This window comes from Gossypium hirsutum, chromosome A13, assembly GCF_007990345.1.
Source record: "Gossypium hirsutum isolate 1008001.06 chromosome A13, Gossypium_hirsutum_v2.1, whole genome shotgun sequence".
NCBI lineage: Eukaryota > Viridiplantae > Streptophyta > Magnoliopsida > Malvales > Malvaceae > Gossypium > Gossypium hirsutum.
This window is the reverse complement of record NC_053436.1, coordinates 95930591-95954322: the sequence shown is the minus strand read 5'-3', so window position 1 is coordinate 95954322 and position 23732 is coordinate 95930591. Positions and strand designations below refer to the sequence as shown.

General features: G+C 30.4%; 1 protein-coding gene across 1 annotated transcript; it reads left to right on the top strand.

Annotated features, from left to right (window-relative positions):
• Positions 1 to 980: 980 nt before the first annotated feature.
• On the top strand, positions 981 to 2205 carry LOC107894760 (uncharacterized). Its single transcript, XM_016819986.2, has 2 exons — positions 981 to 1588; positions 1667 to 2205. Exons 1-2 carry the CDS (start codon positions 1127 to 1129, stop codon positions 2024 to 2026), a joined length of 822 nt encoding a protein of 273 aa, XP_016675475.1. The 5' UTR covers positions 981 to 1126; the 3' UTR covers positions 2027 to 2205.
• Positions 2206 to 23732: the final 21527 nt, after the last annotated feature.

Sequence of the window (23732 nt, the reverse complement as noted above, 5' to 3'; positions counted from 1 at the left end):
CAAGCTTGGCCCGACTTGCTTGTATTTTTATATTATTTTTATATAAAAATAGGTTTAAAAAATATAATATATCAAATACACTAAAAACATTAAAATAAATGTTCCCAACAAATTAAAAATACATTAAAAAAGTCTTTATACTTAAATAATACTAATATAGTTGCAACTTAGCAAGCAAATGCCTCTAAAAAAATAACAAATTTAACAATAAAATAAAAATTATACAATATTTAAATAATAATAACAAAATAGTAACAATATAATAACAAAATAACAAAAAAATAACAAAAAAAATTAGCGGAAAAAATCATACTCGAAACTTAACCTATTAAAAATGAACATTACTTTTTATCCAAATTTATTTTTTGAATCTATACTTTTATTCAATTTTTTTTAACAGATCTTCTGCATATACAAGTGAGCCGAGCAAAGCTGATTATATGCTTGTACACCCAAAATATTTAACAACAATATAAACTCAAAATATAAACTTAAACAAAAATAAGTCTAAACCCAAACCATGACATCGAATACTACAGAATGACAGGAACTAAATCAAAAAAGGAGGTTTTTTTAATTATTAGTGAAAAGAGACATCTAAAGCTAACCCAACAAAACAATACTGTCAACAAAATATCTAAATTTTCATCAGTTTGTTGACTGTTAAGATTCCCCTGTAAGGCCAAAATATCCTCCTTGTTACTTATTGTTTACCTTGTTATTTTTTTTATTTTTTTTTGAAGCTCAATCTTCGCCTACTTGACAAAAAGACGTGTAAGACACCTCCTCCCCCCTCCCCCCCCCCCAAAAAAAAAAAAAGAAGTTATGTAATAATGTATAGTTAATTAATTCAATAAATGGAAATGTTCAAAACCCTCATAACTCTTCTTACCATCTTCTTTGCCACATTTCCCTCTCTACCATTCTTTTAAGTTACAATAACAAAAACTGTTACCTTTTTTTTTTTCATTTTTTCTTTCTGTTTCATTTTATCATTAAATATTACTACAAACATTTCTGATAATCATATCTCTGATCAAGCATTGTCCCTTGCTGTGAGCTGATAATACCACCATCGGCCTTTCTAACCCTTGAGGGCTTAAAGAGAGAGAGAGAGACGGCTGCAATGGGACGTCGTCTCTTTGGTTGTTTTGGCAAGGGTTCATCTTCTTCTTCATCAGGGAATGAAGTCGATGGAAATGGAAAAACCAATAATGATACGGTCGTTGAAGAAGCGGCGCCTGAAAGCCCGATCATGGTGGAATTGTTTTCTTCGCAAGGGTGCGCGACGTCACCGGCGGCTGAGCTGCTCTTGTCGAGGCTAGGGAGAGGTGATTTTCAGCTCGATGCTCCAGTGGTTGTGTTGGCTTATCATGTTGATTATTGGGATTATATGGGGTGGAAAGATCCTTATGGATCCAGCCAATGGACTGTTAGACAAAAGGCATACGTTGAAACCTTGAACCTTGACACCATGTTTACACCTCAGGTTGTGGTTCAAGGTAGGGCTCAGTGTGTCCCTAATGATGAAGATGTTTTATTATCAACTATTGCTACTGCTCCCAGGTTTCCAGCTCCATCATTCCAGGTTTATATTTCTTCTTCTCTTTCTGTATATCTTACTCGTACTGTATATATAAATGCAAAAAATTTGATTGAAAAACAGGCAAATATCCAAAGGCCAACATCGGAGACATTGCAAGTGACAATAACAGGGGCATTGAGGTTTAAGGTAGAGGACAATGGTGTCCATGTGATGGTAGCTTTATACGAGAATGGGTTGGTAAATGACTGCTCTGCAGGAGAAAACAAAGGGAAAGTGTTGTCGAATGATTTTGTGGTTAGAAAGCTTGAAAAGCTGTGCAATGTGGAGGACACATCTGCTAAAAAGACAATCTCAGGAACTGTTACTTTCAGTCTTTGGGATAATTTCAACCACAACAAATACGCCATTGCTGTCTTTGCTGAAAACAGCTCCCATCAAATTTTTGGTTCTCAGAAGTTTCAACTTCCCGATGATATATGAAAAGAGAAGAAGAAGAAAGTATCGAATTAAATGCATGTGATGTGGCTATAAATTTTTGGCAAATTTATGTACAGGATGTTGTTCTGATTAGGTATTGAAAAAAAAATACTGATTGTATATGATGTATGCTTTTCTGGATTTATTTAGAGGTAAATATTAAAATTATATATATATTTTTAGCTATTTGAATTGTTATTTTGTGTAATTGTAGAAATGAAATTTTGATTGTGGTTTAAATATATGTATTAATTTGATTTTGACTTAATTGTACGTATTTTTTTTAAAAATTTAGTAAGGATAATCCCGATCCTGAACATGGATAGTTAAACAAATACAAAAAAATATATTAAATTTTTTATATTAAATATGTATATTTATTTATGTATGTAATATGTAAAAATAAAATTATGTTATATCAATAACGGGATTGATAATTTGTGAAAATTAAATCAAATTAAATGTAATGTTTAAAATTATACAAAATAAAAATTCTTGAAGATTTATCCTATTTATTTATATATTTTGTAAGTATTAGAAATTGATAGACATACAGAAAGATTTTTTATGGGGACCAAGATTTTAGTGAGTAAAAAATAGGTCCCAAGAACTCAAACAAGAGTCCTGCAATGCAACTTTGGCTTCAGATTGAGTCCGCATACGATATATATTATTTTATTAGGTAATGTAAGATTTTCGGGAAATGTTAGTTTTACGTAAATTTATCCTTGGATTTTTTATCAATTTACCCTCTAAATGTAGGTTTATCCTATTAATTATTTAATATATACAATATAATTATTTTTAAAGTTTGTCCCCTAAATCAGTATATAGAATGTAATTATTTTTAAATTTAGATTTAGAATACTTGTATCTCATTTCTTATTTGTTAAACAAGATTATTTTACTTGTTTTCAATTTTTCTTTTGATATCACTTCATTTGGTTTTTTCTACACAATGTAAAGAACTTAATTTGCTTTAGCGCTTCAACGTACTTAAACGATCGTCCTCCTACATTGATTACAATATTCATACCTGTCAAGTTAAGACTCAATCGGCAAAACTTCTTTATAACTTAATCTCATAAGATAATAATAATTTTATTTTGAAAATAACGATAATTTTAATTATTATTAATTCAAAAAAATAAACTTATTTTGATACAATAATGAAATTAATTATCAAATCTAATGATTTCGGTTTTTTCTTTTGAACAGTATGGTTTGTTGGTGAGTGTGTGAGAGATTTTGTTCAATGATGCATTCAACTCATGATTTTGATGCATAAATTTTAAAATTATAATTAATTGGGTTAAAAAATTAAATAAACCAAAGAAATCAACATAAAATCAGGATTCATTTATCTATGGGATTAAAGGATTTCAGAATCTCCAAACCATCACCGATGGCAAATTACATCATTCTTTCAATAAAAAATTATTTAAATTTGTATTTCAAAATATGCTTACAATCCAAAACCAATGTTTTGGTCACATGACTTCCAAACTTTTTAAAGACATGTTCAAGCTTTCAAGGGTTAAGATATTTGTCTGGTTGGGTAAAGTTTTGAATAATGTTTTTATAAATTCGGATTAAATCAGCTTGACTTAAATTATTATTTAATAATTTAAAAAATTATTTAATTTTAATTAGTATAAGAATGAATCAAGCTCATTAATTTATCAGCTCGATTCATGAACTTGTCTAATCAAAACTTTAATTAAAAATAATAAATCTCTAAAGCGAGAATACTCAAGTTTTTTTCTCTTTTTTAAAAACCAATGAGATTTACTTTAAAACCTAATTGTATTAGGACCCCATGAACTTAATTCCATCACCTTTTTCATAGACCTCTCTGGCTTCATCATCTCTTCCCTCATTTTACCGGAAGTTGCGACGGCCATTGCCGGCGGGGCCTCCTGCTTCAAAGATGGAAATGGTTTGGTAAAATTGTTCTTGGCAAGCCTTAGGCTATAGTTCCATCTACAAATTCCTTGGTCCTTCAATGCCTCAACTACATATATTGATGCTGCCACAATCCAAGCTCTCTTTGGTGCACTCATTGTTTTTCTTGTAGATCCTTAAAATTCAAGAAAAATAATTTTGTTTTAGCTTTGAAAGTTGGACTGTAGGCTAGCAAAAGAGAGAGAAAGAGAGGTTTTTATTTATTAAAAAAAGAATTAATAATGGGTGCTAATTGATAAATTGGGAGTGGCTTAATTTATATGGGTTTGGTGACTAAATTTATATGTTACTTAATATATAAATGAAAGAGCATTAAACAATTGGTTGGTTGGTGTTTCTTGTTTTCCAAGTGTTGACAACTTTATCTTTCTTTAATTAGCTCATCGGATTCCATTTTGGGTAAATGATCATATACAATAGTTAGGTAGGTTTTTAACTTTGGAATATGATTGAATTAAGTTGAGTTTAAGATTATTAATATTGAATTTTAATTAGATTTGTTCATGGATCGAGTTATTTATTTAAGTTCAAAGGTCAAAATTCAGGAAAAAATATTAAGTTTGAAAAATGAACTTATGTTAAAAATTATAAAAATATATAAAAATGGCTAGAACTTATTCCAACTTCACCTATATTTAAGTTTTTAATATATTATATTATCTTATTTTTATATATTATATAATTTATAACCTATATAAAAAGTAATCTATAATAATATAATGTGAACATTAAAAAAAGTATATATAAATTTTAGGAAATAAAAATATATAAAATTATTAAATATTAAATTAAAATAAAATAAATATTTATTACAAAACAGAACTAAAATAGGTTGGACTGTTAACAAACATGGGCAAATTTGAGTAAAACTTTAGGTCTATATTTTGGACTTAATTAGACTTTTTTTTTTGAAATATCAATCTCATTATAGATTCTTATCATAATTTCTCTTTTTGATACAATGCATAAGACTATTCATAGTCCCTCCCCAACTTTTCTTAAATAGGAGGATAATGTACTTCAGCATATTCAAACCCACATCTTCTTATATTGGCAACAATTTTAATACCAATCGAATTAAGACTCAATCAATTAGACTTCACCAGACTTAAATAAATTTAAGATGGATTGATATCATATTTAAATCTAACCCATGAACATCTCTAAAAAAAAAAGAATAGAAGGAATAACAGAATTAGTAGTTTTCAAAGATTGCCCTTTACATTTTTTCCCCTAAATAATTTTGTATCTTCATAAGTAATTTTATATAGAGCAGGTATATTTATTGGTGAAAGTGAATCCGAAAACCTTACTTACTAAAAATTGCTTTAAATTTGAGGTGCAATTATATTTGATTGGATGAGTTTAAGTATATCACATGCAGGTAACAGAAGCTATAACAAATGAAAAGAGCTTGAAAATCTATATTTTAATTATAACATAATTATAATTTATGAATAATATAATAAATAACAAATTATGTTTTATATTAAGTCAAAAATTAATAAAATAATAATTGAATCAAAACAAAATCATATACAAAAAATAAAAATAAAACCTAACTAAGTCATATTAAACGTACAAGGACTTGATATGCAATTATCATGATGCTTATAACAACTAAAAAAACTCTTTAATAAACAAAAACAAAATCATGACAATCACAATGAAATTATTATTATTAAACTACTTCAGTTCTATAAGTTTTTAAATGCAATTTTGTTAATATTGTTTAAAATTGTTTTTATTTTTGATATTATTTTATTAAAAATTATAATTAGCACTATAAACATATTTTATTTAAAAAAAACCACCGTATTTGTTATTGCATAATTTACAAATCATTCTACAATATATATACAAATTATTAAATATTTAATTAAAATTCATGATGCACTCTTTACTTTATCATTTTTTACTCAAATATTACATTTATGTAAAACATTGTAAAAAAAAAAGTTTTAATTTAAAAGTGCTTTCCCAAATCAAAATACTGGAAATTATAGCTTTTTGATGGGGTTCAAAAAAAAAAAAGATTAAAATGACATTTTTAATCAATATTTATTATCTAATATATTTTTCGTGAGATGTATATTGAGTTCCTTTTAAAACTTATTTCAAATATATGATTTTATATACTTGAATTTGTAATAGCTATATTTTAATATCTAAAATGTTATTTATATTAATTATTTAATTTATATTTTAAATTTATATTTCATATATTAAAATATTAATAATAAGTTACAATAAATATTTATTTTTTTATTGAAATATCATAATTTATAATATATATATATAAAAGTACGATTTTAGAAAAAAAAATTAACAAATAAAAATATCATTTATTTTCTATCATATTACTAAATTGATATTTAAAAATAATTATAATGAATTTAAAAAGGTAAAAAGATATATGGTTGTGGTTATATTAAAATAAAAATTGTAATAATCATAATAAATTTAAATTTATTAATTGGAAAAATAAGAAATATATTATAATACAAAAGTTTTGTGTTGGTGATTTCTTTTCTTACCTTATTATTAATATTAATATTATGAATATGACTTTATGTTATTAAATTTTCTTAGGATGATTATTATTAGAATTATACTGGGGTACTTATGGATTTTATTAATATTATTATTAATTAATAACTAGGAGTTAGATGAATTAGTATTTTTTATATACATATATATTATTTTCTTACGATAATTTAGATTATTTTTAGATAAAAAGGTTTTATTTATTTTTCAGTTTTTATTTTCTTAAGTTTTTTTCATTATAAATAGGGAACTAATTTGCATGAAAAAGGAAAACACAAAAAATCCTACTAAAAATAGAAGGTCCTTAACCCAAAATTTTCCCTTTTCTCTATTTCCATCTTTCTTTTCCCTGATTTGGTCGCTGCCCTGTTCCTATATCACCACTGCGCGCTTCGGTTAATTCGTGTGCTACCGTCTCAGCCTCTCGTCTGCCCCAACCCTTCATAAGCTATTTACCTGGACCGACTGTCCCAGCCCCGACTTCGTCGCTAGCGTCTGCTGCTGGTTCTTTGCTAGGCTTTTAGACTATATATTCCCTATTGCAAATAACTAAATGATGGTGGGACAGATTTGCAACTCCACCGATAGAAGCAGAGCAAGAGAGAAGTCATAAAATTATGTTGGGTAAATTATATGTTTTTACAATAATAAAGATATAATTTTATTATTTTAATAGTCTATAACTTTATGATTTTTTAGAGATTAAATTAAATTTTTATATTTTTAGAGGATTAAGATATAATTTTATTATTATTAATTTAAAATTTTATATAAATAAATTGGTTTTAGCTGCCAGTGCCTGACTCCACACCTGAAGCAAAGTGTATTTCTTTGAAAGATGCACTTGGTTGTATTTTGGAAACATAAAGTTTTAGCTAAATTGTAGTTAGGTTTAGTAGTCAGTTGTTATCAATAATAATAATTGAATGATGGTGAATGTGTAATTTAATGGTCCTTAAGGTGGACCAAATGTTTAATGCTTAATTTTATTTTATTTTTATTAGATATAAATATGATGATTGTCAATTGAATACTGGAAGTCTAAATCTAATTTTCATGGGCTTTCTTTTAGGCAAGTCAAGACTCCATTACTACTTTCTTGAGATATTTTGAATTATACGAAAGAATATATCGATTAAATTACATAAAGCAAAAACTTAATTATATGATTAAAACATTTGTATTTGTGTATATGGTGTTTATTAGATTTTTTTTTTTTAGTAATTCAACCCAATTGAATCTAACATTATTATTATTTTTTATTATTACTATTATTGACATTATTTTCTTCGTAAAATTAAATTATACATTGAATATGTTAAAAAATATTTTAATTATGATTTTAAAATTATTATAATACTTAAAATTTAAATAAATCAATATATTTTAATTATATTTAACAACTTTAGAAAAATATTATTTTTACATTATTTACATTAATTTAAAATATAATATTTAAAAATTAATTCAAAAGTAAAAAAGTAAAATCACATACAATATATGTGACAATAAAAACTAGAAAAACTTTTATTTTCTATCGTATTACTATATTAACTTTTAAAATAATTATAATTTGTTAAAAGAAATTTTGCTATTTTTAAAACAAAGTTATTATTTGAATAGAAATATAGGTAATTAAAATTTAATTTTTTAGTTAATAATTGACAGAAAGAAAGATGTGTTAATTTTTTTTAAAAATGTGCTAATTTTATTGATATTGGGATATAATCGATTCTTGGGAAAGTGTTCGGTCTTTGTTGCCAAGCTATGAGACATTCTGGATAGTTTTCTCTTTCTTCAGAAATAAGGCCATGATAGGGTCATCATCCAATATGATAATCTCGAGGTTGTTAAAACTATTTGTGATTGTTAGTCAATCGGAGAAAATTTATCATTTTAGGAGAATTCAACATATTTTGTCTCATGAAGACAAGTGATTTTTGAGGCATATCCCTAGAGAGAATAATCAAGTAGCGGATGCATTAGCTAAAATTGTTTGTGGGAATTATAAAGACTTGTGTATGTTTGATGTCCCTTCTATGGAGATTCAAGTAATTTTAAAAGACGATAGAATAAGACGCATTTAGGCTCCAGTTACTTCTATGTAAACCTTTTGAATTTTTTTTCTTCTGTTTTACACCAAAAACAAAATAGAGTTATTAATTGAAGATATATCTAAGTATTTTTGTAAAACCCCTAACCCCTTTTCGTTGTCGGATTAGGGTCACGGGCATTACAACCAATCAGAATATTTAATTACATTGCCAGCGGTAGTACAGGTTAACTAATATCGTCATAACATCCAAGGGCAGATCATGCTAATCTAAAATTTCATAGTAGTGTTGAACATGGGGCAATATATGCTACTATAATATTTCCATAATGATCTCTTATACAATCAAATAACTAAACATGCTATGCAATACTAAACTTTGTCTTCTACTGTCTACACTCTTATCACTATTTATCCATTCTAGAATGTCAAAATTAGAATACATACAAGACTATTCCAATTATTAGCATCAAAGTATTGGTTCATACTCCATCTATGATTATCTTTTTAATTTATCTTCAATAATGTTAGTGGAATGCACCTAATATAGGTTTGCCAATCCATTCCAATTCAGAGTAAAAGTTACTCTTATATCCCCTATTACAAGTCTACGATCCCCTAAAAGTTGTTTAAAAATAGGCAAGGACTAATTTGAAACAATTTTGAAAGTTTAGGAAATAATTACAAAAAAAATTGAACTGTAGGGATCACACGCCCGTGTGGCTAAGCCGTGTGTCTCACACGACCGAGACACACACCCATGTGGCCAGCCGTGTGCCTCACACGGTTGAGACACACGCCTGTGTCTCAGGTCGTGTAACAATCGAAATAGGGACACATACCCGTGTGTCCAAGCCGTGTGACTCTCGAAGTTGGGACACACGGCCGTGTCCTAGCCCATGTAACTCACAGGCTTAGGTCACAAGCCCATGTGTACTGCCCGTGTGTGACACATGCCTATGTGTGACACACGCCCATGTGGCTAGGCCGTGTACACCTAAAAGTTCCTTAAAACTCAAGTTTACCATTTCCTACTTACTTGGGCACTAATAAACTCAATTACCAATCGTTTGACATATTCAAAACACGATTAAACATGCCTAAAATACACCAAATTCATCACCTAATATGCCTAACCAATGTACCCTCATTGGTACCATATTTTATATGTTCAAATTCATTAACAACACATCAAACATTCAAGACTTTCATTCATATCACATTTACCATAATTGGACTATCACTTAGCTATTTAAGCTACTAAACTTTAATCTAACACATACCAAATATAAACTAGGCTAACATACCAATATAGCCTCAACCACAACCATATACACATTTAAGCATCATTTCACTAGCAACTAAGATAACCACACCTTATAGACAATATCAACAAAAGACTCCTAGGTACATGCCATTACAAAATGAAATATCACCACACTTGAGCTCGGGATTTGTGATTTGATGCTGAGTCAGCAATAATTCGAATAGTACCTAGCTTACGCACGGAAAACAAAATCTCACACTAAGTAAAACTCAGTGGTATTTCTATAATCCGAATAATATAAACTTGATATAAGTATTTAACATGCAATATGCAGCAAGTAAACTATGTCCAAAAGTTTCAATTCAATAATATAATTCTTGCTCATTCCTTATTCACTTCTACTAGGATTTCACATATTCAAATATGTATATATCAATCGCATTTCATTTAACATTTGAATACATCAACTCATGCAATGGCATGTTTCATATCTTTGATCAATACTTGAATTTTTTTCAAGTTTCACATCTCAATTCATCATTTCATATTTCATTTCTCATCTCATAATCATTGCTCATCTTTGCCATTTCAATATTTTCTCATCTCATATTCATTTCTCATCTTTACCATTTCAATATCAATCACATAAATTATTATTTTACTTTCCCCCATTAACACGCCGTAAACTCAAACGGATACATGGATCCAACCAACACACTAGTTTGGCACCCGGTGCCTTAATGGATAAATTCGAAGTAATAACTGGGCCTAGCTCTATATAAATTGACACCAATGTCTCATTGGTTAAACCAAAGCAAATTGGCAACCAGTGCCTTATCGACTTGAGGTCGAAGTAATCCCTAAACTCGTCCTATCCTATGGCATACCATCTATATCTGACTCAGCCCGATACAGTTAATAGGGATTCATTTCACTTTTCAATACAACCAATGTCTCAATTTCATGAATGTATATCATCACATATAAACATATATTCAATTTGATAATAATCACATTTTTCTCAATACACATATATTCATAATCAATATATTTCATAATATACAAAATCAATCTATTTCATTTCAATTATGAATTTAATTCAATCTCAAAATACCAAAGTACTCATATCAAATGCTTACCATATGCAATCAATTATATATGCAATAATCTACTATTTAATTTGGATTATAGAAACACAAACCGTGAATTTCGAGCTATTCGATGTTGATTTTATCTTTCCCCTTTTTACTCGAGGATTCTAATACGACGTTAGCTACAGAATAAACCAATTAAATCATATTAATATTATACATTTCAACTTCTCATTAAATTTCAATTTTCACACTATATTTTACTTATTCTTCAATTTAGTCCCTAAATTGAGACTAATTTTAACCTTCACAATTAACTTTATATTTTTATACTAATTTCATTCTAGACCACATTTAGCTTTCTCTTTTCCAATTAGACCCTTTAATTTCAAATTTTTCACAATTTAGTCCCTATTTTTCAAAATCAACAATTAATTCCACAATTTAGTCCTTTTCCATTTCTAACTTAAAAATCTATCTATTTAATCCCTAACACTTAAACTGTTCAACAATGTCAACATCTAAAATCTTGAAAAATACTAAAAATTACAATATGGGTCTGGTAGCCCTAAGTACCGGGATTCCAAAAACATAAAAATTACAAGTACAGAGACTAAATTGCACTAACCAATTTGAGCTTGAACCCCAAATTTCCTAACCGTGCGTGAGTCTTCTTCTTTTCTTTCTTTTCTAATTTGCGTGTCATAGAGAATGAATCTTCTCTTTCTTTTGTTTTTACTATTATAACTATTATTATTTCTTATTGTATAATATACATACATTTTATATAATTTATTTATTATAACATATATACATATTATATTAACATAAAATAGAATATATATACATGTCATAAATGTTCATTATGACCATCCACTTTAAATGAAACAAGGGCATAATTGCTTCTTTAGTTCTTTTAATTTATTTCAATCTATAATTCAACTTTTAACCCTTACGCAATTTAGTCCTATACCTTAATAACTCTTAATTTGACGAAATTTACTAATCCAAAAATTTAATTAACTAATAAGCTAGCTTTGTAAATATTTAATAAAGATATCTATGGGTCTGGTATACGAAAATAGAGTCCCGAAAATACACTTTCCGACACTCCTGACTATTGGGTCATTACAATTCTCCCCCACTAATTAAATTTCGTCCCCAGTATTTACCTGAAAAGAGGTGGGGATATTGAGATCTCATCATCTCTTCGGGTTCCCAAGTTGCTTCCTCAACACTATTACGCAATTCTTTCACCTCGCGAGTGAAAATTTTGACTAGTTATTCTTCATAAGACAAATCAGGTTGAATCTCAATTTCTTTTCAGGAAATAACATGAGATGGAACCAATCGATACCTTCTAAGCATTGGCACATGGAAAACGTAGTGCATTTTCTATAATTCTTCTGGTAATGCCAACCGGTTTGCAATTGGTCCCACTCTTTCAGTGATTTCATACAGTCCAATAAAACGAGGACTCAACTTACTTTTTTTGCCAAATCGCAGAACTTTCTTCTACGGTAACACTTTTAGAAACACATTGTCACTAACAGCAAACTCAATATATCTACTTTCAAGTCTGCTTACGATTTTTGTCTATCAAAAACTATTTTCAATTTATCTCGGATCATCTTAACAATGTCTTCCATTTCTTGAATCAATTCTGGCCCAACAACTTTTCTTTAACACAATTCCATCCAACAAACAAATGTTTGACACCTACGACCATATACGGGGCCATTTGAATACTCAATTGGAAACTATTGTTGTATACGAATTAGACCAAAGGAAAATAACGTTCCCAACCTGATTCAAAATCAATTACACAAGTGCAAAGCATATCTTCCAAAATCTGAATAACACGTTCAGATTGTCCGTCTGTTTACGGGTGAAAGGCTGTGTTGAAATTGAGTATTGTAGCAAGAGATTCATGCAACTATTTCCAAAATATCAAAGTGAATCACGGATCTCGATAAGAGATAATCGACATGCAACCTCACAATTTCCTCAATATACACTTCAACAAGTTTTTGAAGTGACCAATCTGTCTTGACTGCAATGAAATGGGCCGATTTCGTAAGTTGATCAACGATCACCCACACAGTATTTTTCTTGCTTAGAGATAAAGGTAATCCCGTTACAAAATCCATTGTGATGCGTTCCCATTTCTACCCAGGAATAGAAATAGGCTGAACTAATCCTATGGGAACTTGATGTTTTGCCTTAACTTATTGACAAGTGAAGCATTTAACTACTATTTAAGTCTCATATGATAATACCATTGACATTACTTTTCCTTAAAGATGTGGTATCTTATTTGTAGTAAATTGTTCCAATGCATTAACAATCTCACCAAGTTATTCACCCTCAAATTTATTTTGTTCATCAATGACACTTCATTGAGTATTTTTTCTTTTATGTTTAGATGTTCCAGATGAAGATACTTTTGTTCTTACTTCTTCAACCTCTTCATTATCATAGTCTACAGGCACTAAATCTTGGTTACTATCATCCAAGTCTATGTCAGCAAATATTCTAGCAAAACTCTCTGTTGTCATATCTTTGCCAACAACCAATGCTATTTCATTATAATGATAAATGCTTTTATTCAAAAATGGTTCATACTTTTTTTATGTCTGTTGGATATTATAAACAATTAGAATAACAAGTAAAAAAACTAAAATATATTTGACATATATATACATATATTACCATTATTACTGCATCATATGTCACTCCATCACATGTGATCATTTTCATGTTATCACCCTATACAAAACCATTTTCGGCTCGAATTATGCATATAATTTGCCATTGAATTTTTACAGTCCTTAGATGATTTTCCACATGCTTAGCATCATATTGAACTTGGAATCTTCCAAAAATAGCTATAGCGACTCGATTAATAGAAACTGCTTTGAAAGAGTTAGAAGGCTTATTTCCTTTCTGGGCCTCATTTGCTAGAATTTCGAGAAAAAGATGTTCCATCAGTTTTGTCCACTCGAATTGTTTTATTTGTCCCTTCTTTGTTGCCCTTACCCATTCTACATTAATAATTTCCACTGCCAATAATTTCAATATCCAACAAACTTAAAACATAATAATTTCAATATCCAACAAACTAATTTCAATATAATCCAATCAACCTTTAAAAAACTAATAATTTTAATACTAAAACATATATAACATAGAATCAACCTACATAGTTTATGCAATTTCCTCTCTTTTAATAGACCATTCTCTTGCTTCTTCTATTTCTTCTCACTCCGTAAGAGTTGGTATTATCAAATCAGATTTAGGCTCCTCATACAATCATTGGTTAAGTAAATTATTAGGATTAACTCCCATATATGATTATGAATGATCCAACAAGCCAACACTATATCTACTTGAGTTTGAAAATTCCAAATTGGTCCAGCATCTAACTCACGAAACATTTTCTTCAAAATCCTAAAAACACGTTTAATAGTGATTCGCAATAATAAATGACGAAGATTAAAGAGTTCTTTTACATTTTCGAGTCTTGATCACTAAACTCTTTTAAATGATATTGGACACCACAATATGAAGTAATATATCCATTTTAAATGCCATATCCAGCATCAGTAAGATAATATTTACATACAATTTTACAAACATAATTATTACTAATAAATTATGAGCTTACTTGAACTATTTGGTATTTAATGTTAATTCTTACATTCCAGAATTCTTAATCCTCTTGGGAGTGAAAATGTATGACTCAAAATATGGAATCATGTGCGCTATCTTCCCAACTACCTATAATATAGGAAAATTTCAAAGCAAATGTAATGGCAACCAATACATTTTGTGTCATCCCTCCTTTACGGCTATGAAATCTTTCTTGAATGCTAAGTGGAACGGATGCATGAACATGAGTTCCATCTAATGCTCTAATACAATCTTTAAGATGAGGACAAAAACTTGGATTGTTTCTAATTTTGCTAGGAGTTGATTCATCAGGTAATCTAATAACTAGTTTATACAAATTCAAAATAGCTTTCAATACAACCCTTAAGTAATGTTGAATTGTCTCAATTGATCTAAAATATCTTGATCCAATCACTTAAAACCTTACATTATGAACAATTATATGCAAAAATATAACTACTTGCTCCCTAATATTCACTGATTTAGTTTATTGTAACAAATTGTTCCTACTAAGAATGTCATACAAATTAAAAAAAACAATCAGTCTCATCCTTATCATATCAATACAATGCTGGTCACTTCTATATAAAATACTATTAATATAATTTTCTCTTTCATAATCTCGATTCATACAAGGGTAAGAAGCGATTTCCTTCTTAATTTTAATTTTTTAATCCAAAGAGCCCCAAAAGCTAAAAGTGAAGCCACAACTCCAACAATTGTATTATGATCTTTATTATGATCCATCTACACAAAATAATGTCACACAAATATTTGATCACTACAAAAAATAATTTCAAGTTGTGTTTGAGCTCAAGAACTAACAAAGCCAACTTCAACAATAAATAATACAAACCAAGCAAATTTTTAAGCTCTGTAACAAGTTAAAACTTCAGAAAAACATAAGTGAGCAATTTATATTTCAATCATATGATGATATAACCTTCCTAACATGAATAAATCCATAAAAAATTTAATTTATTTAATTATCTCTACATCTAATCCTCTCATCCAAATATGAGTAAATTAGATTGTATCTTCAAATTAACTCATCATGTCCAAGACCAACAAAATAAAATAAAATATAAAAGACCAAGAGCTCTTTATCATCACATATATGAAACCATAAGGGCATAAAATATATGGCAATCCAAAGATATCTTCAAGGAAAAAGGTAAAAGTATAAGCTATCCACTAATTAACTAGATAGTAACAACTAGCCTTCATCTTTACCACATTCAATGCTACCCCAAGACCCTACTTTTGTTTATGGTCCATAAGACACTATTATAGCCATAAGGGACCTTACAACTTCATGGATGGAAACAAACAATTAACATAAAAGTACATTTTTCTTTTTTTCATCTTTTCTTTATGGATTGCATTTCAACACTCCAAAAGGGGCATTACTATAATCTAGCAAGTGAGTTTTCTTCCTTAATTGATGTCGTGAAATGAGGGCATGAAATGAATACACAAAGCATGAACGAAATTGATTGCATTTCAACTCAAAAAATTAACTTTTTTCAATCGGTTTCAAAAGGAAAAAAAAGAATGCCAAAACCCAAAAAAACATGAGAACACAACACCATAAATACGTAAGGGAAACCCCACTTTGAACATACAATGGAAAAAAAATTTATTGTCTTTCCTTGAAAGCATTTCCTTGGGAACTTAAAGAAATAAAATAAGAAGAGCATATGATAAAGTGAAATTACCAAGTGTAGCAAAGTAACAACTAGTATCAGTAAAGGAAATGCTGAAATGGGTTAGCTTTGTAAGAAAATCACCAAAAATGAAAATAGACAAAACTCAAAAAATCACCAAAAACATGCTCTCTAGCAGTATCACACGAGCATGACTCATAAGCACCTTAAAGGAAACAACTCCAAACATCTGATCAAACTAAGATCAATCAAAAGCCAACACCCTTAATGTCCCAAAACACTAACAATAGCATAAAAACGGTTTAAAGGTGAACAAAACTAACCTGTAAAAGATTAAGGTAAAGTCAACACCCTCTCTTTTTTTCAAAAGATTTTTAAACTTTACAATGGGAGGTAACACTGTCTTCCATCCCATTAAGCCTACCTCACATGTCCCAGGATTTCAAGCCTATATTTCCAAAATGATCTATGAAGTTTAAACAATTGTAATAACTTAAAATCACTAAACAAAAAGCTTCTACCATCATATTCAAAATGCAAACGAACTTAGTACTTCCAATATCAAATTCTAGTTTTCAATTAGATTGTTCTCTGATTAATGCATTTTCCAATTTGATTAAATTTTAAGTAATGTCATAATAAGTTTACAACCAATCAACACAATTTTAAATCTTGGACTTCTGATAATGAGAAATTGTACTTTCAACTCAGTCACTAATTGCTTAGCTTTTGTTTTCTTTATATTCGATCGTAAGCCCTTTAGGTTAAAATGTAAACCTTATTCAATACAAAAAAAACTTTAGTGCACGAGAAAAATTTGGAACAAAGGCAATAGAAGCAAATATTAATAAACTGAATAAGAAACCAACTAAGTGAATCAAAGCAACAAAGTCGACCAAAACGCCACCCAAAGCACTAAGAACAGAAAGAAGGAAGCTGTACAAGATATATTGGCAAGCATTTACTTTAATTTATTTACGCAGATCAGTTTAGCCTAAAGTAAAAAAAAAAAAGAAAAATAATAATAAATTCACTTGAAAATAAACAGACCCATTTCGGATGAAGTAAATAGCTTCCATTTCAATTAAAAAAAAAGTTAAAATGCAAAACCTTGATAAGAAGAAGATAGTGATATATCTTAATAGGACCGAAAAGATTGTTTTTATTTTTTAGGATTTCTTTGAAATAAAGACTTGGTAAGGATGACGACCAATCGACAAAGATGACAAGACAGAGATGAGGAGGTGAGGACAATAGACAAAGATGAGGAGGAGAGGCAGAGGTCGACGGACAGAGATGACGAGGAAGGGGGAAAGACTGTTATTCATGTTAGTGATGAGAGTAGAGGAAAAGGGAAAATGTCTTACAAGATAAAAATCGGTAAAACATTTTCCTTAAGAATGCATTGGTTTTACCCTGTTTGGGAGAATATTTTCCTTTGGGAATTCATTTTCCACCAAGCAAACACTATAAAACAATGAAATATTTTACGAAAAATATTTTACTAGCATACAAACGACCCTAAGTGTTGTTTTCCCCAGGAGAAGTTAATGTTTTCAGATTTGATGTTGTTGCTTAAGATGCTTCTAGAACAAGTTTTACTATCGTGATATTTAGTTTACTTTATATCCAGTACAATACCTAATAGATTTGTATTAGGCCTTGGGTTTTTATTTTAATAACAATCCAGCTTATATTAAAAAAAAAAGATTGTTAGTATCAAAAGATGGAATTATATGAAAAAGAATCGAGTATTAAAGCAATAGTTTTTCCAAAATGCAATATCTAATCATATTTGAACAATATGACGTTGAAGACTGGTTGAACATTATTTTAATTGATAATAAAGTAATATGGTATTATGGTATTTTAAAAAAAAAATTCTATAAGTTGTTTATATTGTGTGAATCAAACACTTTCAAAATAGTTTCTTTTTTTTTAATAAAATATTGAGCAGTTGCCATTAATTCTTTAAAGAAAAGAACAAAACTGCATGATCAACATGTGTCCTGAATAGTCAATCACCACATTGGTGGCAGAACTCTAATTAACGAAAAAACAATAACCATAACTCATTCCCAAGAGACCGTAATCGTAAAAATTAAAAAAAAACATATTTCCTATTAATTGAAACCCTAAAAACTATCTATCATCATAAAACATTAACAAGAAGAAAAATCCAGCTTAAACTATCATATAATTTGAAAAAAAAACCTCGCAGTTCAAATTGTTTGGCATCCCAACCCTTGTTTCTACTGCCATCATTCTATCTTCAGTTGCTCTATATCATTGTTGCCCTCGATGGAGATTTCGTAGAAATAGAAACCATCGGAGTCCCTTTGTTTTATTTCCTCCAACTCATTTCAAAGGTCATTCAAAGATCTTTTATCCTTTTCAGCCGCTGATTCTATTTTTGGAGGATCCTCCTCGATCCAAATCCTTGATTCTATCTATTGTTTTCCTTCCTACGCAATCGTATACGCTGCATGATTTACCTTTCGTCTCACAAAATAGCAGGTAAAGCTTTCAAATCTTTGTGCCCTTTCTTTTATTTCTCGTACAATCGTCACGATACTTGATTTGTTCTCATCTCTTGTTTGGATTTTTTTGATAACTATTAAGGTGTCCCTTTTATCATCAGTTTATGAAACCCCATTTCTTCAGCCACTGTTACTGCTTGTAGACATGTTTTCGCCTCTATCGTGGTTGTAACGCCCCAAAATATTGGGCTTAGAAGAGTTGGACTTTGAGTCTGGGATTCGGATAGAAGAAAACCTGAATATTGAGAAGTTTTGAATATTACTAGTGTTTAAAAATATATATATTGATAAAATATTTATGTTAGTACTAATATTTTAATTTTTATGAAAATTATTATCATTATAATTATTAGATACAAATATATTTATAAAATTATTGTTGTTAATTTAGTGTTTAAATTAACATATTATTAGAAAATTTTACAGTATCTATTTTTATTGATTTATGGAAATTATAATTATTATTATTAGGAAAAATATATATATATTATCGTATTTGAAATTTTCATTATTATGGTTATTATTATTATTTTAGTTTTTAAATAAAATATGAATGGCTTATAGTATGGGAAAAAGTCCAGGCTCGGCCCATAGCTTTAGCGAAATTTTCAAATTTTGCCTCTCTGGGCAGTAGGCATTATTAATAACTTGGGCTGAGTTTTAGCATAAAGAAGCACCTGGCCCCGTGGCTAAGCACGTTAGGAGGCTGTGGGGAGTGCTTGGGTTCAAGGCACGGCGTGCGCAAATTGGGTTTTTTTTTAGTATGCAGGTTGCGGTTGGAATAGGCCTTAAAGGAAGTTGCGAATGAAGTTTGACACAAAGAGAGCCTATGGCGCAGTGGCAAGCAACGTATGTGTGTGTTTAAGAGGTCGCAGGTTCGAGTTGTACAGCAGGCAAAAATTTCCTTTCTGTTTCGCAAGTAATCGGAGCTTCAGCAGGTAAGGTTTATAATTAGTTGTGACCATATATAAGTAAAAAGAGAAGCATGGTGCAGTGGCCAGCAACACGGGCGAAGGCACAAGGGCAGACGGAGGTCTGGGGTTCGAGCCTCACCTCGCGCACGGAAAGCTGGGGTTTTTGCTGCTGACGTGGGGGAGAGTCAGAGTTTGACCTAAACTCTCCTAGCCATGGCTTGATTCGGTCAAGCGGTGGACTACAGCTGATAGTGCAAGGAAGTTGGATAGGATTTAAATTGGTGGGGGTTGAAATTTAGGAGAAAAGTATGGAATTTAAATTTGGGAAGGAATTTATGTCGAAATAAGATTTATGGCAGAGTACCAATTCGGCTATAGGCAATTAAATGCCAAAAAAAAAACTCTTAAAATTTTGGTGTTAGTCTTGGGTATTTTTAAGTAACTAATAAATTTAGGTTGGGGCCATTCATATCTACGGTTATTTTTGAGATCGACCTTCATTGTTTCTTCTCTCTTCTCCCCTCTCTTGCATTCATATTTTTTTTTCTCCATAACCAAACCCATACTCCTTTCTTTCTACCTTTTCCCTTATTTTCCTTTCTTCATTATTTCTCAAAAAGCTGAATCTTGCTATAGCCGAATCTCTATCCTTTTCCCTTTTTTCTTTCAAAAGTCGAAAACCTTCATATCTGGGGTGTAGGAAGCCGAATCATTAGCTACTTGAACGTGTCTCTTCTGACTATGGTAGATCGGGATTAGAATCATAGATAAGAGCACTCTCTTGGGCAGAACAACGATTGGTAAGTATTCGAATCACTTGTGTTAGTTATTCATGGTTTAAGATAAAAGCCGAAACCCCTTAAGGGTGGCTAACGTTTGGACTAAGGGTGTTGGTGTTTTTTTTCTTTTGATTGTGTAAGAGTTAGCATAGACAAGAGGACAAGAGGACGTACAACGAAGGGCTTGAAGACTAATTCGGTTGGCTCTTCAGATCTAACCCATATTTCGGCAAAAGGTAAAAAAAAAACTCTGGGATCTAAGGCTGTGTTGGACGAGTATTGTAAGAGGTTAAATAAGTAGTTTGTTTTTGATATTTAGATTGACGTGGTAGTAATCCAATTGTAGGCAGTTCGTGTGTGGATCTCGCCAACGTATCGTTCTAAATCAGGTGTGTAAACAACACCCACTCATAGACTAGATCGGCAAAAGCCGAAAAGCCGGCATTTATGAACTTGCGAGCGTGCGAGCGCTTGTGAGGTGGTTTGGTTGTTAATTTTGATAATCGCAAGCAGTATGATTGCAGAGTGCGTAATTTCGTGCACTTCGATATATTTAGGCTTAATGGGCCGAAAACGGGTTAATGGGCCAACAGGCCCGATTCGGTAAAAACGCTCGGTAAGTGCTTCTGTTAATGTGTTAATGGTTAGAATATGTATGTAAACTCTAGAATAGTAAATTTTATTAAACTACCCTTAAGTATGAAAATTACCGTTTTACCCCTAGATGCAAAATGACTGTTATACCCCTAGGGTTAATTTTGATTGAAATGCATGATATTCTGATTATATTTGTTGTATGCCATGACATGTATATCTGTTGCATGGGGTTGGGTTTTGTTATGGAGGAAGAACCCGTTCTGGTGGCTGTGCCACATATTCTGATATAAGCAGCTTTGCTGCGGATTATAGTTAGTGCCGCAATCGGTGCTAACACTGTAAGTGTAGGGATGGCGTGGGTGATTTATTCCCCACAGGAAGTGTAGGGATGGACGGAGGCAAGTGCAGGGTTGGATGGGGTTATCATGCATTAATCATATGAGACTGTTTTATTATGGGCCAAATGTATTAAAATAGGCCCAACTGTGTTAATATGGGCAAGACCCAATATATCTCGACTTGTAATAGGGCTACGGCCCAGATCGATACTGATATGGGCTAGGCCCAATATACTCTGATACTGTAAGGGGCTATGGCCCAGATTAATATTGATATGGGCTAAGGCCCAGTTAACACTGATTTCTGAATAGGGCTTAGGCTCAGTAAAGCTTCAACTGATTTGGGCTCTGGTTGGGATACTTCACACACTGAGTTTTCCAAACTCACCCCCTTTCTCTTCCATCATTGCAGGTGAGCCCTAGTTGGTGGACTTGGAGCTGGGCGGGATTCAGAGTGGCCACGAATATTAAGTTTCTGTTTTCTTTAAAATAAGTTTCGCATTTATTATTTTGATTATTTTCTGGTTTAAGTTGTAATAAGGCCTCTCTTTTTATTATTTTTAATATTTTGGGTTATTAAATTGGTTAGCTCTAAGGCGCGTTTTATAAAAGTTACTTATTTTCAAAATATCACGATTACCGAGCAAAGCTTCCGCAACGTAAATGTTTTCAAAGGAAATAAATATTTTAAATAGACTTAAACTTAATTTGTTGTTCGTGGACAAGCAATATGCTTTAAGTGTGGCAATGGATGTGTGCATGTCTAGGATTGGATCCATGAAGAGCTTGGTACTTAAGCAGTCCAATAGACTCACCACCTCTTTTCTGGCATCCTACCTGGTGCACAGCTTCCATTCACTTTAAGCCATAACAAAGAAGGTTCGATTTCTCGATACTTAACTTTTTTTTTAAAATAACATGTTTCTGCCACTACAAAGGTTTATAAGTTTTCAAAGTTTCCCATAAGATTTTACAAGGTTGTTAACAATGTTTTGATTGTTACAATGAATCACGTTTTGGAAAAAAATAAGGCTAAAGTTTTATACAAGTTTAAACGGTAAAAGTTTCTAAACATCAAGAAGGGTTTTCAATGAAAACATGGTTTTCGAAAAACACTTCAATGTGACACGCCAGATTCGGTCGTAACTTCTGGGCCGGGTTTGGGGTGTTACAGTGGTTGCACTGGCTATAAAATTGTTCTATTATATGCCACATCGAAATTGTAACCCCTTAAACCCAGCCTAAACGTTATGGTCGAATCTTGAAGATCACATTGGCCATATTGATAGCGCAGAAAATCATTTAGCTATTTTCTCTTAAAAATCGTCGTTTCTAAAAACGTCCTTGTTGAGAAAATTGAATTTTATTTGAAATTGTTTATTTTAGAAAACTCAAGTTCTGATTTTTTTTCAGAAAGTGCCGTACTTGAATTAAAACAAATAATATCCATATCTAAAACTCATTTGTCATTTTCAAAATGTAGATTTAATATATATCTCATAAAATATCAATTTTGTGAGCAGATAGTGTTAAGTTTCGAAAATAAAGTATTGAATTTTGAAAACACCCTTGTTGGGCATTGTTTGACTTAGTTTTGAAAAATCCATCATAAATTGTCAATTTCACATTCTTTTAAATGATAATTTTAAAACCTAAATCATGTAGGAAAATCCAATATCAAAATAATCTAAACTCCAAAAAAAAATCCCAAGCAAAAGTCCACAATAATAAAAAAACACATCCCCAAAATATCAAGTACCAAAATAATATACCTTTCTAAAAATGACTGAGAGCACCTCCGTAAGCCGAGCTCGACCTAACCTCGATTATTATATGAAAAGTCAAAATTCCAAAAAAAAAAAGGAAAAAAGGGTGAGCTTTAAAAGCCCAGTGTGAGATCAACACAAATATAATCACGTGTATATCAAAATATCAATCTCATCATATTAATCATCATAATAATCACGAGTTCTAATACTGATACTTATGCATGAACATGTCAATGCATGTTTTAAAACAATGCACATTTTATAAAATTTCATACCCATCTCTGCTACACACCAATATCGAGTTCTCTAGAAGTCATCCATCCAAAACACCATTTGTAAACATAAACTACCACTGATTTGTAGATAAATTGATACTGATAACACTGATGTAGACAAGCCACCACTGAATTTCAGATATACTGCCTCTATTTCCATATTTTACAAAATCCTACCCCATTCATGTGATATGGTGATTTTCACTTATAACACATATAGATCATTTATACACTT

Coding starts and splice junctions, on each gene's coding strand:
- LOC107894760 (XM_016819986.2), top strand. CDS start 1,127: ATGGGACGTCGTCTCTTTGGTTGTTTTGGCAAGGGTTCATCTTCTTCT. Junction 1,589..1,666: donor TTCCAGCTCCATCATTCCAG/GTTTATATTTCT, acceptor ATTGAAAAACAG/GCAAATATCCAAAGGCCAAC.